At 48.7% G+C, this 16,644-nt stretch overlaps 1 protein-coding gene across 3 annotated transcripts; it reads left to right on the forward strand.

Moving 5' to 3' along the window:
• The first annotated feature begins 4,721 nt into the window (after window positions 1–4,721).
• Window positions 4,722–16,180, forward strand: LOC114485065 (DENN domain-containing protein 2A-like). 3 transcript variants are annotated; one of them, XM_028485541.1, is made up of 7 exons: window positions 4,722–4,881; window positions 7,428–7,605; window positions 9,215–9,256; window positions 12,495–12,612; window positions 13,007–13,252; window positions 14,883–14,969; window positions 15,886–16,180. In XM_028485541.1, the coding sequence occupies exons 2-7, from the start codon at window positions 7,453–7,455 to the stop codon at window positions 15,915–15,917; spliced, it is 678 nt and encodes a 225-aa protein (XP_028341342.1). In that variant the 5' UTR covers window positions 4,722–4,881; window positions 7,428–7,452; the 3' UTR covers window positions 15,918–16,180. The 3 variants fall into 3 exon arrangements, with proteins under 3 accessions (XP_028341342.1, XP_054938966.1, XP_054938965.1); XM_055082990.1 differs by lacking the exon at window positions 4,722–4,881 and having other exon boundaries at window positions 7,305–7,605; XM_055082991.1 differs by lacking the exons at window positions 4,722–4,881; window positions 13,007–13,252; window positions 14,883–14,969; window positions 15,886–16,180 and having other exon boundaries at window positions 7,274–7,605; window positions 12,495–12,989.
• The last annotated feature ends 464 nt before the right edge of the window (window positions 16,181–16,644 follow it).

Consider the following 16,644-nt stretch of genomic DNA (forward strand, 5'->3'; position numbering starts at 1 on the left):
CCTCGGATTCAGATCCCTCCCAGGCTGTGCTGGCTTTGTGTGTAGTCTTTTGGAGCCTTACTGCAGCAGTTTAAAAACTCTCCAACACTTGTATCCATTAGTTGCTCAGAGTGAGGTGTCGCCATTGCTATTCTGTCCTATCTCTGCTAATGAGCTGTAGAATTACCCTCCGATGACAGGCCTTGGTTCTTTTCAATGTCGCTATTTCCAGCTCCTGGCTCCTATTTCCAATTCCTGGCTTTCTCTCTCTCTTTCTTTCTTTCTCTCTCTCTCTCTCTTTCTTTTTCTTTCTTCCTTCCTTCCTTTCTTTCTTTCTTTCTTTCTTTCTTTCTTTCTTTCTTTCTTTCTTTCTTTCTTTCTTTCTTTCTTTCTTTCTTTCTTTCTTTCTTTCTTTCTTCTTTCCTTCCTTCCTTTCTTCCTTGCTTCCTTTATTTCCTTTCTCTTTCTTCCTTTCTTTCCTTCCTTCCTTCCTTCCTTTCTTCCTTTCATTTTTTGGCTGCGTTGGGTCTTCACTGCTGCCCGCGGGCTTTCTCTACTTGCGGCGAGCAGGGACTACTCTTCATTGCAGTGCACGAGCTTCTCATTGCGGTGGCTTCTCTTGTTGCGGAGCACAGGCTCTAGGCATGCGGGCTTCAGTAGTGGTGGCACATGGGCTCAGTAGTTGTGGCTCGCGGGGTCTAGAGCAAAGGCTCAGTAGTTGTGGCACACAGGCTTAGTTGCTCTGCGGCATGTGGGATCCTCCCAGACCAGGGCCTGAACCTGTGTCCCCTGCATTGACAGGTGGATTCCTAACCACTGCACCACCAGGGAAGCCCTCTCTCTCTCTTATAGTTCATAGTTTGTAGATGTTAAAGCTGGAACGTCCACTTTCCTTATGTTAAAGATGAGGAAGCTGAAGCCTGGAGAAGGGCTTTTCCTGAGATCACAGAGAGTAGCAGACCCAGTTTTCTTGAGGCCCAACCTGTGTTCTTTTTAACTCGGTGACACATTACTCCAGGGTTTGAAAGTATAGTAATGGAAATACAGCAGCCACCTCCTACTAGGTCTCACCAGGCCCCAGACTAGATCCGAGTTACCTTTCACTCACGTTCCTGGGTTTGATGCACAGTAGGAGAAAGGCTTTGCTTGGGATGCTAAAGGGTGCTGATGGGCCCATCCTTCAAATTCCCGGGGTCTCTCCAACTCTAGAAACTCATCATTTACTTTTCCGGTAGCATCTTAGAGAAAGCTCTGTGCTTGATTCTTACTGGTTGCTAGGTGAGTTGGGAGGCTGCCTAGCACAGTAACCCCAAGTAGGGCACAAGGGCTTTGTAGCAACCAGAACCATAGTGTCTCCTCCAGGAGAACTTAAGCAGTCACAAGTGTATCCTGATGTCTCTGGACTGATGCTTCAACCCTCAGGAACCACCACAGAATTGCAAAGCATTCTGAGACCTGACCCTTCTCCCCTGCGCCCATCTTTTAGCCTTGTGGCCCAGGCAGCCTCCCACTGGGGCATCTCCTCCCCACCCCTCGCTTTTGTACAAATTGATCACAGCTGCGGGCCCTGGTGTTCCTGTCCTCCACCCCCACTGTAATGCGAGCCAGCTTCCAGGGCTCTCTTCCTAGAACTTCCTTCAAAAACACTGCCTGTCCTCCAACCAGCAGATGCTCGGTAAGGCTACACATTAAGGGGCCAGCGAACTTGAAGAGTCATCCTCTGCATCCCCAGAACCATAGACTGTTCTCTGCATATTCCTAAGAAACCACCAATCCCAGCAGGGCCCACCCCCACGGAAGGCTCCTCTAGCCTTCACGAGTCGGGGAATAAAATTTCGACAGGCTACACTCAGAATAACCCCTTCTTTTCTCTTCCACCATTTATTTTGGGGGAAGAGCCGCCACTAGCTGTATTATTTACAGAATCTGACCTTTCCTTTTAGTGTTTCAAGAGGCAGAACTTTTTTTTAGAATATTGGTAGAGCTGGAGAGCAAGAGGAATGTGACGCTGCCAGCACTGCCCACCTGCCTTGTGGCTCCTGACGCTTTGGGCTCCACAGGTGCCAGCTAGCGAGGTGGCAGTGGGAACCAGGTGTGGAACATTGGGACCCAGCTGCAACAGTGAATCAGACTGTTCAAACAACAAACAAACAAACAAAAACCACTTGTTAGGAGAAATCACAAACAGTGGCAGCACCTAGCTACATGGCCAACAGGTGACGCAGCTGAGTTGTCATCAAACTGAGTACAGTTGTCCTTTAGCTCCCTGCGTTCCAGTTAAATGAATGAGTTTCTTCTTTCTTTTCGTGACATTTATTCACCCGCCCGATGTATCTAGCGCTGGCATCGCTCATCATTGTCTTCTCAACTTGTTCCAACGCCTTCCCGGTCCAGCTGGTTCACACTCACTTCACCTAAGCCGGGCACACCCTGTCCCCCAACCCCGGCCCTACAGGGCTTCAGCCAGGAGACACAAAGCACTGCAGCAGCACAGAGAAGGGAGAACCCATTAGACTCTCTCCTTCTAGGGATGAGGCCAAAAGAAAGCAGAAGGGTGGGAGGCCTTCTCTTTGAGTTGGGAAAAAAACAGTTGAACAGTTGTATTTTTCTATTGCAGCCACTGAGAAAAACCCAAAGAGGCTTCTGGCCGTGCCTCTTCGTACCTCCATTCCTCAGTCTGTATCTCTTTACAGCCCCCAATCTGCAAGACTCCTCTGTCCCCACCCTGCCCCCATCCTGAATGCAGAGGTTACTTTAACCTCTTTTATTTTATTTGTTTTATTATTATTATTATTTTAATTTTATTTATTTGTTTGTTTTTTGGCTGTGTTGGGTCTTCGTTGCTGCGCGCGGGCTTTCTCTAGTTGCGGCGAGTGGGGGCTACTCTTCATTGTGATGCATGGGCTTCTCATTGCGGTGGCTTCTCCTATGGTGGAGCACGGGCTCTAGGTGCACAGGCTCCAGTAGTTGTGGCTCGCGGGCTCTAGAGCGCAGGCTCAGTAGTTGTGGCGCAAGAGCTTAGCTGCTCCACGGCGTGTGGGATCTTCCCGGACCAGGGCTGGAACTCGTGTCCCCTGCATTGGCAGGCGGATTCTTAACCACTGTGTCGCCAGGGAAGGCCCTACTTTAACCTCTTTTAGCCTCGGGCTTGTTAGCTGTAAAATTCAAAAGACGATGCACTCCATCTCTAAAATCACTTCCAGGTCTAAAATTCTGTGATTCTATAACTTCCCTGGAGTCAAAAATCCTTAAATCACACCTCTGAAATGTAAACGGACTCTTTTTAAAAAATATTTATTTATTTATTTATTTATTTATTTTTGGCTGCGTCGAGTCTTAGTTGCGGCATGCAAGATCTTTCGTTGCAGCCCATGGGCTTCTCTCTAGTTAGGTGCAGGCTCTCTAGTTGTGGTGTGGGCTCTGTAGTTGTGGCACATGGGCTTAGTTGCCCCACAGCATGTGGGATCTTAGTTCCCCGACAGGGATCGAACCCACGTCCCCTGCATTGGAAGGCAGGTTCTCAACCACTGGACCACCAGGGAAGTCCCCTGTAAACGGACTGTTAAACATGAGTGCTGCATTTTTATTCTCCTTTAGTGAATTGACTACAGTGAGAGATTCAAAGACTTGCTGAAGAGACCATGGATGACAGCGTCTGTGGCCTGGACCATCGCATGATCCACTCTTTCTCCAAGTTATATTTAGGAACTTACAACAAATGTGCTATAAAAAGAGGTGGATTTCATACACAAGGCTTCCTTCAGGGAATTCCTCCTTAAGGTCTCTTTTAAGGGACTCCCTCTAGTCACTTGGAAATGAAAACCAACATCCCAGTAAAACATGTAAATGTCAAAATTCCAGCTCAACCATCACTGTCTACCTGTCTCCACCCCCCGCCCCCACCAGTTCTCTCGTCCAAATCATTGGCTTCCAAGCCTTTTTACTGCAGTCCCCAATAAGAAATACATTTAGGGACTTCCCTGGTGGTCCAGTGGTAAAGAATCCGCCTTTCAATGCAAGGGACGTGGGTTCGATCCCTGGGCGGGGAACTAGGATCCCACATGCCGCGAGGCAACTAAGCCTGTGCGCCACAACTACTAAGCCTGCGCACCTCAGCTAGAGAGCCCACGTGCCGCAAACTACAGAGCCCATGCACTCTGGAGCTCACACGCCACAACTAGAGAGAAGCCCGCATGCCGCAACGAAAGATCCCGCATGCCGCAACAAAGATCCCGCGTGCCACAACTAAGACCCAACGCAGCCAAAAAAATAAATAAATATTTTTTTTTAAAGAAATACATTTTACATTCAGACCCAATGTATCACCCACATAATGCACACAGATAGTTATTTACAACTGGAAAAAATGCAGCATATTCTCTTATTTTCTATTCTATTCTTTTTGTGGTAGTTGTTTTTAATGCTAATAACAACCCACTGAAATCATTTCAAGACCCCCCAAAGGGCTGTAAATATAGTCTGCAAAAACCTGGTCTAGACACAACTATCCTTGTTTATATTTTAATGTCCTTCTAGTTTTCTAAGTCATGACCTCACACCCATAGTACTTGAGCAGATCAGCTTTGTAGACTGGCCACACACAAATACAGATTAGTCCTAAAAATCAAAAAGTTTTAGAATAAAGTGAATTCAACACATTCAGTGATCTACAGATCAAGGAAATTAAACATAAATGGTAAGCAATTCACTAAAAGTATCAATGTTCTTGATATCTAGGAGAAAGTGATGCCTTAAGAAAAAAAGCTTCTGTGCTTTTCAAGAAGATCCTTTGAAAGGCAGAAGTCACTTCACCCCAAGCTGCTGGCTGAATTATTGATGTTGCTCTCCTTGGTATAAGTCTGAACTTTAGTCTGTCTCACCCTTACTCAGCTAATAAAGAAGGTATTATAGTGATAAAAACAAAATGTTGGGGTAGCATCTTTCTCATTTTGGGGGTGATCATTTGAAAGAAAACACAAGACCAAATGTCAGTGAAATATGTGGATGCTACGCTACTAAGAGGCATTTCATGACTCCAGTGAGTATTAGGAGATTGATTATTTGCTGAGATAGAGAACAGGAAGTTTAGGAGACATGCTGATAAATGGACGAGATTCAACATTACCCTTAGTAGGTTAGGGGCCCCAAAGTGGGAGCAGGATAGAAAAGAGGGCTAGTGTATATTTTAAGGATGTCTCAGGGGGTACTAGATTCAGAGGAATTTAAATGATTTGGCGGGGGGATTGCTTTCTTTTATACATATATATAAATTTATTTATTTATTTTTGGCTGCTTTGGGTCTTCGTTGCTGCGCGCGGGCTTTCTCTAGTTCCGGCGAGCGGGGGCTACACTTCGTTGCGGTGCGCGGGCTCCTCATTGCGGTGGCTTCTCTTGTTGCAGAGCACAGGCTCTAGGCACAAGGGCTTCAGTAGTTGTGGCTCACGGGCTCAGTAGTTGTGGCTCACGGGCTCTGGAGTGCAGGCTCAGTAGTTGTAGCGCACGGGCTTAGTTGCTCCGCAGCATGTGGGATCGTCCCAGACCAGGGCTCGAACCCGTGTCCCCTGCAGTGGCAGGCAGATTCTTAACCAATGTGCCACCAGGGAAGCCCTGCTTTTTTTATTGCAGTAAAATATACATAACCATAAAATTTACCATTTAAATCATTTTTAAGTGTACTATTCAGTGGCATTAAGTACATTCACGGTGTTTGCAACCATCACTACTATCCCTTTCCAGAGCTTCTTCATCATCTCAGCTGTGACTCTGTACCCTTTAAGCAACAATGCAACACTCTCCCTTCCGCCAGCCCCTGCTAACCTCTATTCTACTCTGTCTCTATGGATTTGCCTATCCTAAGTCCCTCATATAAGTGGAATCATACAATATTTGTCTCTTTCTGCCTGGCTTAATTCATTTTTAAAAAATATTTATTTTATTTATTTATTTTTTAGGCTGTGTTGGTCTTAGCTGCGGGTAAGACGCAGGATCTTCTTTGAGGCATTGCAGGCTCTTCGTTGGGGAGCATGGGCTTTGCTCTAGTTGTGGCGCTTGGGCTCTCTAGTTTGTGGCACACGGGCTCTCTAGTTGAGGCGTGGGAGCTCAGTAGTTGTGGCGTGTGGTCTTAGTTGCCCCGCGGCATGTGGATGTTAGTTCCCCGACCAGGGACCAAACCCACATCCCCTGCATTGTAAGGCGAATTCTTTACCACTGGACCACCAGGGAAGTCCCTAGCCAATTATCTTTTAATCCACCTCTTTTCTCCTTAAGTAAACCAGAGCTAAGTGATTTTTTTAAACGACCTCAGGAAAGTTTTATGACAATGAGATTATAGGTGCCTGACATCATGGGAACCTAGTAAAGGAGCATTCATCTATCCAGAACTCAGCTTCCCTGCAATTTTACATAAACAGAGCACAGCTGAGAACCAGGGCAAATGTTCAAAAGATGTCCTAACAAATGAAATGCTGGTTACGGGGCCCTGAAGATGACTTGGTATACTCACAGACGAATCCACTGGGCCCTCACTTTTGTTTTATTCTTACCTTAGACATTTCTAACAAGCTTCTAAAGTTTCCAATCCCATAGCATTTTAGAAACAGCATATTAGAATGAGAGGAGAGGAGAGCTGCTGTGAGCAGGCTCAGTAGCGATAAGAAACGATTGCAAGGAAGGAGAGAAAGTCTGCTCTCACTCATCTCGGAAGGCCGCCGTCATCGCTGTGCTGCGGCTCCGCTCCGCAGAACTGATTTCAAAGTGATAATCCCAAATAATCCCCCCTTCATTCAACAAGCTGAGTCTGAATCCAGGCACTGAGCAAAGCGCTGTGGATCACGCACGATTAATAAGGCCCAGTGTTTGCCAATAAAAGGCTACATTATGGGACTTCCCTGGTGGTCCAGTGGGTAAGACTCCACACTCCCAATGCAGGGGGCCTGGGATCAATCCCTGGTCAGGGAACTAGATCCCACATGCATGCTGCAACTAAAGGTCCCATGTGCCACAACTAAGACCCAGCACAGCCTAAATAAATAAATTTTTTTTAAAAAAGGCTACCTTATGATCATTCTGCTTTAAGAGAGACTTTCTCTGAATGTTGTTATTTTTCTATGTTTTGGATTCTGGGCAAGAAGCAACTGTATGTGAGTTTCGCTTTTACACAAACCGAGCCGTTTGGAGTGGACGGCTGCACATGAATACTGAAGGACTTACCCTGTTTTCCCTTGATCACACCTAGGTTTTCATGCTTGGCGGAGAGACTGTGTGTTTGCATACAGAGCATCTTCAAAAAGAGAAGGAGTACCCATGAGAAAAGAGGCTTTTGTTGTCTGGGGGTGTTTGGGGAGGGAGGGGGAATGGGAATTGGAGTGTGGACAGCTCTCTCTGGCTTCCCCGTGGAGGCTGCCCACCTCCCCTAAATCGGCCCTTTCTCCCCTCTCTCCCCGCTGCAGCACCCTGTCCAAGTGCTGCCACGCGATGGTGGCGGTCATCTACCCCTTCACCTGGCAGCACACCTACATCCCCGTGCTGCCACCTGCCATGATCGACATCGTGTGCTCGCCAACCCCCTTCCTCATTGGGCTGCTCACCAGCTCGCTGCCGCTGCTCAGGGAGCTGCCGCTGGAAGAGGTGAGCTCAGGGAGGGCTCCTGTGCCCGGCCTGTGGGGCGGGGCAGAGGGGAGGTGCTGGCTGTGGCTCTGCCAGCAGGCAGGGTCGGGGAGCAGGGGGACCCCACAGCTTTGTCTGGGAGTTCGCCGCCCCAAGTCGGCTTCAGGAGACCCTCAGTGACTGCAGACTCGGTTTCCCCTCTGAATGAACCTGCTGCCATGTATACCCCTTGAGAAGGGCAGCAAGCAACAATCTACCCAGATTTTAATACACCTGATCCGTAAATAGCCGTCCACCCTAGCCTTCCCTTCTCCATCCCGCAGCACACAAGGAGCTCACGATAACGGGAAATTATCCTTGGGCTAATAACGAAGTCTTGACAAAGACCGTGCTCCTACAAGGAGGTCCTTTTTCACATCAGTTAAAAAGACAACAACCAAAATGTTTCTAATGATCGAGTTCTGGATTTTCAAGTTAGCATCCAAGTGAGGAAAGCCCTTGGCATTTCTGTGGTTATTTAGTCCCAGCCCCTTCCTCTAAATAGTCTCTGTCCCCGTGTACGGAGAACTTCCAGCAGTCAGAGCAGAGCCGTGGGGACTGAATGACGCTGCGTAATCCTGAACCCCCAGGGAACCCCGGGCCCTGAAATCCTCCCCGTGTCCCCACATGCAGCTCCTCTAATTGCCCAGATAGTCCTAAAGTCCCGTTAAATATTAACCGTCAGACTCAGGTCTTCGAGTGTGGGTTTGTGAGCTGCAAAGAGTTTGCCTGGGTACCCTCGATGCCGCAAATGGCTCAGTTCCACCCCAGGAGAAGGTGTGAGAAGGAAGCAGAACGCTCCCTTGACTCCTGGGCCAAGTGTCAGAGCCCGTGATTCCCGCTGCTGGTGGAATCATGGTGGCCATCCAGGCGCCCTGCTCATCCTCCATCGTAGCCAGTGGCCCACGCTGAGGCCTGGGGCTCGGCCACTTGCATGATCCTATGAGTGAGCGCCTCCTTAAGTTTCGCGCCCTAGGCCCTTCACTTGCCTCACCCTAGTTGTGGCTCTGGGTCTCAGCCTCACTCGGAGGAGGGAGGAGGGAGGTGCTTTAGCCTGAAAGCCTTGACTCATGGAAGCCCAGCACCTGTAGCTTGACTTACTCTCCCATTGGGTCCAGTCCTCTGGGTCTCTCCCCTCCTACCCCATTAAAACAAATGACAGGGCTAAGTGTGTCACTGGGAGGTAGGAGGAGGGAGGCTTGAGGGGTGGGTGAGTGGCGGAATGGAGTGGAATGGGAACGATGGGGGGCTCTAGCCTCTGGCGCCTCCTCAGTGACCCACACGATGAAAAACGGTCTGAGCGGCTTTGCCTCAGCCAGTCCGGGAACAGGGCAGGGGGTCCAGCCTGTGGCCCACACATGTCCCAGCCTGCAGTTACAGTGTTGAAAGTGTGCACTTCTGGAAAGCTCTTTGCCCCACCTCCCCTCTTCATCATTTGTGGCTACAGCGGCAATGTCAGGAAACCACAAACGGCCCCTCCACCCCCAGCCCTGCTGCCACTCTGGGTGCCAAGAAGGAAGAAGGCTAAGAGTCCACCTCTGTATCCAGGAAGCCCTGGTAACAATAAAAGTCCCTTTTCCTTATCTCATAGGTCCTTGTGGTCGACCTTGTCAACAATCGGTTCCTCAGACAGGTGAGTGAGAAGTGCAGCTTCAACCCACTGCTTGCTCTGTTTTCAGTTCTTTGTTGTTTGGAGCTCAGCTTTCCAGCTACGGAAAGGCCCCCTCATGTGCCTGAAATTGCATAGCAGGTCAGGGGGCTTGGGCAGTCCCTGGCCAGGGCTCGACTGAGGATAGGACAGAAGACGGGGCCAAAGAGGAGGGCTTTGGACAAAGGATTGATTCCCACGTGTTCTGTCACAAAATGGTGTACTGACAATTAGAATCTTTGTATAGGTTATAACTATAGACATTTGTCTTTTTTCAACATGCTTTTCAATAATATTTGATAACGAATTTCATGATATAATATGAAGTGGAAAAATCAGGATGCAAAATTGTATGCATTATTTTGCTGACCTTGTTTTTTTAAAAAAGAATAGAAACAAGAAAGAAAAAAAAATATATATATATATATATATATATATATATATATATAAAACTCTAAAAAAGATTGAAAGGAAAACTCACCAAAACATTAATTCTGGTTGTCTTGGGATGGGAGACTGAAAAGGAGACAGATTATGAGTGATTTTTAATTGTTTTGATACTTTCATATATTTTCTATAATGGTTATAAACTACTTTCATTATCAGAGAAAGTAATACACAGTTTCTTGTTATCACTTGCCAGAAAGGCCTGACTCCTATCAGATCTTGCAAAGAATCTTTACATAAAGGCTTTCTGGGCATTCTGAAGGACTGCTTTTACACTTGGAATGGCCACCGAAAAGTTATACATGTTAATGCCTTTTTTTAATCATTAGTTCCATCTACTTTCACTTCCCAAAGGCCCTCTGGATAGGTCCATCCCCAAGGCCTTCCTGCTTTGAGACCCAGATCATAAAGCCAGCTTTGAATAATACTGGTCATCTGCCCTGACCCGAGTCCCCGGATTAGAACTAGCCACCCCATGGGGTGGGAGGTAGGGGACAGTGGGAAACATTGATTGAGGAGCCACTAGGTGCCAAACACTTTCACAAATTAATTGTGTTGCATTTAATCTCCCCCCCAGCTTTATTGAGATATTATTGACGCATGTCATATATAAGTTTAAAATGTATAGCATGATGATTTGATGTACATACACGCTGAGAAATTATAACCACAGTATGGTTAGTTAACCCCCCATTGCCTCACATAATTACCTTTTTTGTGTGGTGATAACATTTAAGATCTACTCTCTTAACAACTTTCAAGTATATGTTAACTATGGTCACCAAACTGTACATTAGATTCCCCAGAATTTATTCATTTTATAGCGGGAAGTTTGTACCCTTTGACCAACATTTCCCCATTTCCCTCACCCCTCAACCCCTGGTAACCACCATTCTACTCTCTATTTTTGTGAGTTCAGTTCATATATATATATAACTTTTTTTTTTTTGGCTGCGCTATGGGGCTTGCAGGATCTTAGTTCCCTGACCAGGGATTGAACCCAGGGCCCTGGCAGTGAAAGCGCTGAGTCCTGACCACTGGACAACCAGTGAATTCCCTGAGTTCAGTTTTTTTAGATTCCAGATGTAAGTGAGAACATACAATATTTACCTTTTGCTGTCTTACCTACTTCACTTAGTATTAGTCTATCCATGTTATCACAAAAGTCGGTATTTCTTTTTTATGGCTGAATAATATTCCATTGTGTGTATGTGTATGTATGTGTATATATGCACATACACATGTATATACACGTACATACACATCTATAAAAACATCTATTCATGTCCTTTGCCCATCTTTTTTTCTGTTGAGCTGTATGAGTGCCTTATATATTTTGAATAGTAACCCCTTATCAGATATATGCTTTAGAAATATATTCTCCCATTCTGTAAGTTGCCTTTTCATTTTGCTGATTGTTGTTTTATTGTGCAGAAGCTTTTTAGTGTGATGTACTCTCACTTGTTTACTTTTGCTTTTGTTACTTGTGCTTTTGGTATCAGATCCCAAAAAATTGTTGCTAAGATCAATATCAAGGAGCTTTTCACCTATATTTTCTTCTAGTAGTTTCACAGTTTCTGTTCTTACATTTAACTCTTTAATCCAATTTTTTTTAATCCACATAATTTTTGTGAGTCATATAAGATAGGGGTTCAATTTCATTCGTATAAGATAGGGGTCCAATTTCATTCCTTCGTATGTGGATGTCCAGCTTTCCCAACACCATTTATTTAAGAAACCATCCTTTCAGACTTCCCTGGTGGCACAGTGGTTAAGAATCCGCCTGCCAGTGCAGAGGACATGGGTTCGATCCCTGGTCCGGGAAGATCCCACATGCCGCGGAGCAACTAAGCCCATGTACCACAACTACTGAGACCCCAGGTCACAATTACTGAAGCCCATGCACCTAGAGCCCGTGCTCCGCAACAAGAGAAGCCACCACAATGAGAAGCCCACACACCGCAAGAAAGAGTAGCCCCCACTCGCCACAACTAGAGGAAACCCGCACACAGCAATGAAGACCCAGTGCAGCCAAAGATAAATAAATAAATACATTTATTTAAAAAAAAAAAAAAGAAACCATCCTTTCCCCATTAAATATTCAGCTCCCTTGTCAAATATTATCTGACCATATTTGTACGGGTTTATTTCTGGGCTCTCAATTTTGTTCTGTTTGTCTCTATGTCTGTTTTTTGGCCAGTACCATACTATCTTGATTACAGTAGCTTCGTGATAAAGTTTGAAATCAGGAATTATGATGCCTCCAGCTTTGTTCTTCTTTCCCGAGATTGTTTTGGCTATTCAAGGTCTTTTGTGGTTCCATACAAATTTTACGATTGTTTTTTCTATTTCTGTGAAAAATGTCATTGGAATTTTCATAAGGATTGCATTGAATCTATAGATGGCTTTGAGTAGTATGGACATTTTAACAATGTTTATTCGTTCAATCCATGGGCACAGAATATCTTTCCATTAATTTATATCTTCTTCAGTTTCTTTCATCACCGTCTTATATGGTGCCTTTAATCTTCACGGTGAGGTAGATACTGATTGGTAGCCCATTTTACAGATGGGGAAGCGGAGGCTCACATAGCTTGTAAAAAGTGGAATCACGATTCAAACCTCAGACCTCTAGTTCTAAGCTGTGTTCTTTCCACTAAACCAGGAACTGTGCCAGGCCCGCCCTGCAGTGTCCAATGTGTCCTGCTGGCCAGGAGGCAGCCACCATCCCCAGAAGCACTGGGGCGATGGCCCACCTGTTTTTTCTGCTTTGCAGATGGACGACGAGGACTCCATTCTGCCCCGGAAGCTTCAGGTGGCCCTGGAACACATTCTGGAGCAGAGGAGTGAGCTGGCTAGTGACCAGGGTGACAGGTCCCCGGACTGCAAGCGCGGTAAATGCTCACCCACCTCCCAGACCGCACCCCCTCCATCATCGGAGTCAGGGAGCAGATGGGCCATGAGCGTCCGTGCCGCTCGGCACTGGGTCAAGCAGGAAAACAGGCGAGAGAGGTTACAGGGAGAGAGGCTGGGTGCTCCTCCCCTTTCTCAGGACCTCATTCTAACCGTGAGTTGTGGGGCAGGCTTTTCCCACCCCATTTTGGCCCTAAAATATCTGTTTAAAGGTGGGGAAGAAATGACACGCTCGCTGTGGGTAATCTTTTTTGTGGGTCATTGCAGTTTGCCATCCAGGGAGCTAGCGTCCTTGTCTTCGTGACTGGCGTGTCCCAGAGGCTCTGCCTCCGCCCTCCGCCCTCACGGGTCCTGGTCCGTCTCCATTTTGCTCAGGCTCTGAGTCCAGCCCCTTGAACGAGGTGGTATCCGAAGCCTTTGTCCGCTTCTTCGTGGAGATCGTGGGCCACTACTCGCTGTTCCTGACGGCGGGCGAACGAGAGGAGAGGACCCTGCAGCGAGAGGCCTTCCGCAAAGCCGTCTCCTCCAAGAGCCTCCGCCGGTTCCTGGAGGTCTTCATGGAGACCCAGACGTTTCGGGGCTTCATCCAGGAGCGGGAGCTGCGCCGGCAGGATGCCAGAGGTCAGGAGGCATGTTCCCTGTTGGGGGCTGAGGCAGCCAGAGATGCCCAGACCCCGGGTGGGTGTGGAGCAGGGAGGAAGGTCGGGGGCCAGGGCACAGATGGGAACAGCGTGCAGCCTCCTCTGGAGGACGTTCATTCTCGCCACCTCTGAGCTGGGGAAACTGCCCCTACGGCCTGCCGCCTCCTCAGGCGTCGCTTCCCCTCTGCTTCGCATTCCCAGAGCCACACTGCAGGTTCTGGCGGCAAGTTCCCTCCCTTTCTGTCCTCCTCAGCTGGACGAAACTCTCAAGGACACCCTTCCCTTCCCCTCTCTGTGGCACCTCTTCTCCTTTTCCTCAGCCTCCTCTGGCTCCCCCTGCTGTCCTTCCTCAGCCTCTCCGCCGGGACCTGGGGGTGGGATAGAGGAGGAGGAGAGGATGGCCCCACGCCCTCCGCCGTGCGTGAGCCACTGAGCCCAGCGGGCTGGCCGCGGGGGAGGCAGGACGGGAGGCTGCCCCAACCTGCGGAGTTTGCGGGTCTTCGCTCCACGAGACCGCCCCGCCCCGCCCCGCCCCGCCCCAGCCCTCGCTCCCTGAGGTCCCCGGTCTCTCCTAGTCTCCCTGTCCCTGTTGCTGGATTCCGTCATGCTTCTGGTGATGGAGGGGCGGGGAGTGTGCACCAGGAGGATGAAACCATTCCCATCTCTTTCTTACATCGTTTTAAGTCCTTTTGGGACTCTAAAAACTAGAAATGTCAGTAAAGGCTATGGAGCTAGACCCGAGAAGGGGAGAGACGCTCAACGCTGAGGAGATGCCTCACGGTGACCAGGGGTGGGGGCCAGGGAAGCAGCTGGCCCAGGCCTTGGTGTCCTCTGGGGCTGCGGTTGCAGAGACTGATCTGAGGAACCAAACCTCTACCTTCCCAGAGCTCTTTGCAAAGCAGAAAGGGAGTCTGTCACACTTAGGTGTTCTGATGAGCGCTCTCCGAAGAGACAAAAGAAAATGGATTAGCGATTATGATTCCCCCAACTCCTGATGAAAGGGTTCCTTTTAATAGAAGACCTGCTGGGTACACAGCTCGCTATTTGATAGAGAGAGCGAGACTTAAGGCTTAAAAGTAGCACAGAAGGAGCCCCCTGTCTGTGGAAGATCAGTAGGAGAGGAAGCCAGCGTGCCTGAGGCTCCAGTCCCGGGTAAGAACTGAAGGACCCTCAGAGGTGACCTGCCCACCCTCCTGAGTCTGCAGATGGCAGCCGGGTTCCCAGGGGGCCAAACCACTTGGCCAGGGGCCCTCTTGTGGGAGAATGCGAGGAAAAGGGAGCTCTCGGGAGCTCCTGAGAGCCAAGACCGTCTGGTTCATCTTTGAAACCGCAAGCCTGGCACAGTGTAGATGCTTGGAAGGCGTTTGTGCAGTAAAAATAGGATTTCACATACGAGCTAGCTTTACAGCTTTCCGAAGACAGTTATTGCACAGGTTGGACAATTATAAGGGCAGTAAAAGCCCTTATAAACCTCATGATTCAGAGCATGTTTATGGGAGTAACTTCATCTCAGAAGCAAGGTTTCTCTTTTCTCTGGCGGTAAGGAAATGGGTACGTTGAGAAGCACGAGGAGAAGGAGCTAAAATGGCTGGGGTTTCTCTTGTCAACAGGTCTTTTTGAGGTCCGAGCCCAAGAGTACCTGGAAACACTCCCCAGTGGAGAACACAGTGGTGTCAACAAGTTCCTGAAGGGACTAGGTGAGGCCGAGGGGTCTCGGTTTCCATCAGCAGCCTCCGGGCCATGGGGTCTTGGCCAGTTCCCTCCCCTAGAGCCGGGGCCTCATAATGCAGAGCTCTGAGGCCTGCACCGACTGGGCCAAGTCAGCATTTTACCCACCTGCTCTAATCTGTCCCCAGATCGTAAGCAAAGGACACAAATGCCCCCCTCCCTGCTTTCCTGGGCCCCTGGCTGTCTTGCTGTTCTTTCACTATTATCTCCCACACTCTTAAATCTTCTGGGGTATTGGGCTTAGAAGCATGGTGAATGGAACCGGAGAAAGGTATCTGGCAGTAAAGACCTGGACCAGCCTCCAAATGATAGCCCTAAAAAGTGGAAATGTAAGAATTTTAATAAGGACTGCAGTTTAATCAGGAAAAAGGCCCTTACTAGGAAAGGGAGGAGGAGAAGAAAGCGCAGAAGATGAAGGAGGAAGCAGGCCCCAGTAAGGAAGAGCTGCGGTGAGGAGGACCCCACGGAAGACTTGCAGGGGGCGTGCTGGTGCCTCAGCCAGGATGGCCAGCTGCCTGGGAAGGGACCGCCTACCTCCCGCGCGGCTGGGAGTTTTCTCCTCACTTGGCTCTCAGGGATGTTGTTACAGTCAGTGCTTCCTGTATCACCGTTTCAGAAGCAACATCTACAGCTCTGACATGCTTCCTTTCAAAACTCCCCAAGTCTGAGGAAGATCCCTTTTCACGGGGAGGTGCACGAGGAGTGCGAGGGGGCAGCCAGGCAGGGCGCATCCCCCCAACTTCTCCTGAGCTCTGGGTGCAGCGCTGGGGCTGGGGGTGGGGGTGGGAGGCCACACTTGTCCGCACTGCCTCTGGGGTGAAAAGGGCAGGATTCAACTCAGCCCCTTTGTCTGCCTGGTGAAATGTTCTCACTTTCTTTTTTTAGGCAATAAAATGAAGTTTCTCCACAAGAAATAGCCCTCAATCCAGCCTCCAGGGAGAACTTTTCCTAGGGCAGCCGCGTGTTTTAAAAACAGTCCTGGTGGTCTTTCTGAAATGTTGGGTCCTTGGTTGTCCCAGGGGCTGGGATAAAGGCCGGGATTGTTTCCGGCCACCACTGGGCTCTCCCCAGGACCCAGGACCCCCGAGCCACCGGAAGGTGCCGCGTCTTTAGAACAGCACTGGAAATGGGACCTGAGACCAGGCACATTCAAACGGATTGTTTTGGTTGTTGGTTTTGGGTTTTTAAAAATTTTTTTATCTTAGATATTAAAAAAAAAGAAAAGAAAAGTGTTTGGGTTTTCCTTTTATTGTACCAAGGCCAAGACAACTGTCCTGCCCTGTGTCATCTCTCCCTGGTTCATCCTGCCTGGCAGTTGTGCTCTGGAGCCAAGAGGAGGAGATGGGAAGGGGCGGCCCCCAGGTGCTCCTCTGGGCAGACCTGGGGACAAGCGCGGGGGTGAAGGGGGGAGCACTGTGGCGACGCCTACAGACACCACACCGCAGGTGTCGGGACGAGAGGCCTCTTGGGGAAAGGACTGGCAGGTAGTGGAGTGGAGTCAAATCTGTGCTGAAAAGGAAGAAAGAGAACAGTAAAAGGATTTGGTTTCCTGGGATGAGCTGCGCTTTCAGGCTGGCTGGTGATGCCACCTGGTGGCCGAGGCCACTTGCTGTCATGCCACTGACTCCTGTGGTCCCAAATGGA

This window comes from Physeter macrocephalus, unplaced genomic scaffold (genome assembly GCF_002837175.3).
Source record: "Physeter macrocephalus isolate SW-GA unplaced genomic scaffold, ASM283717v5 random_439, whole genome shotgun sequence".
Taxonomy (NCBI): domain Eukaryota; kingdom Metazoa; phylum Chordata; class Mammalia; order Artiodactyla; family Physeteridae; genus Physeter; species Physeter macrocephalus.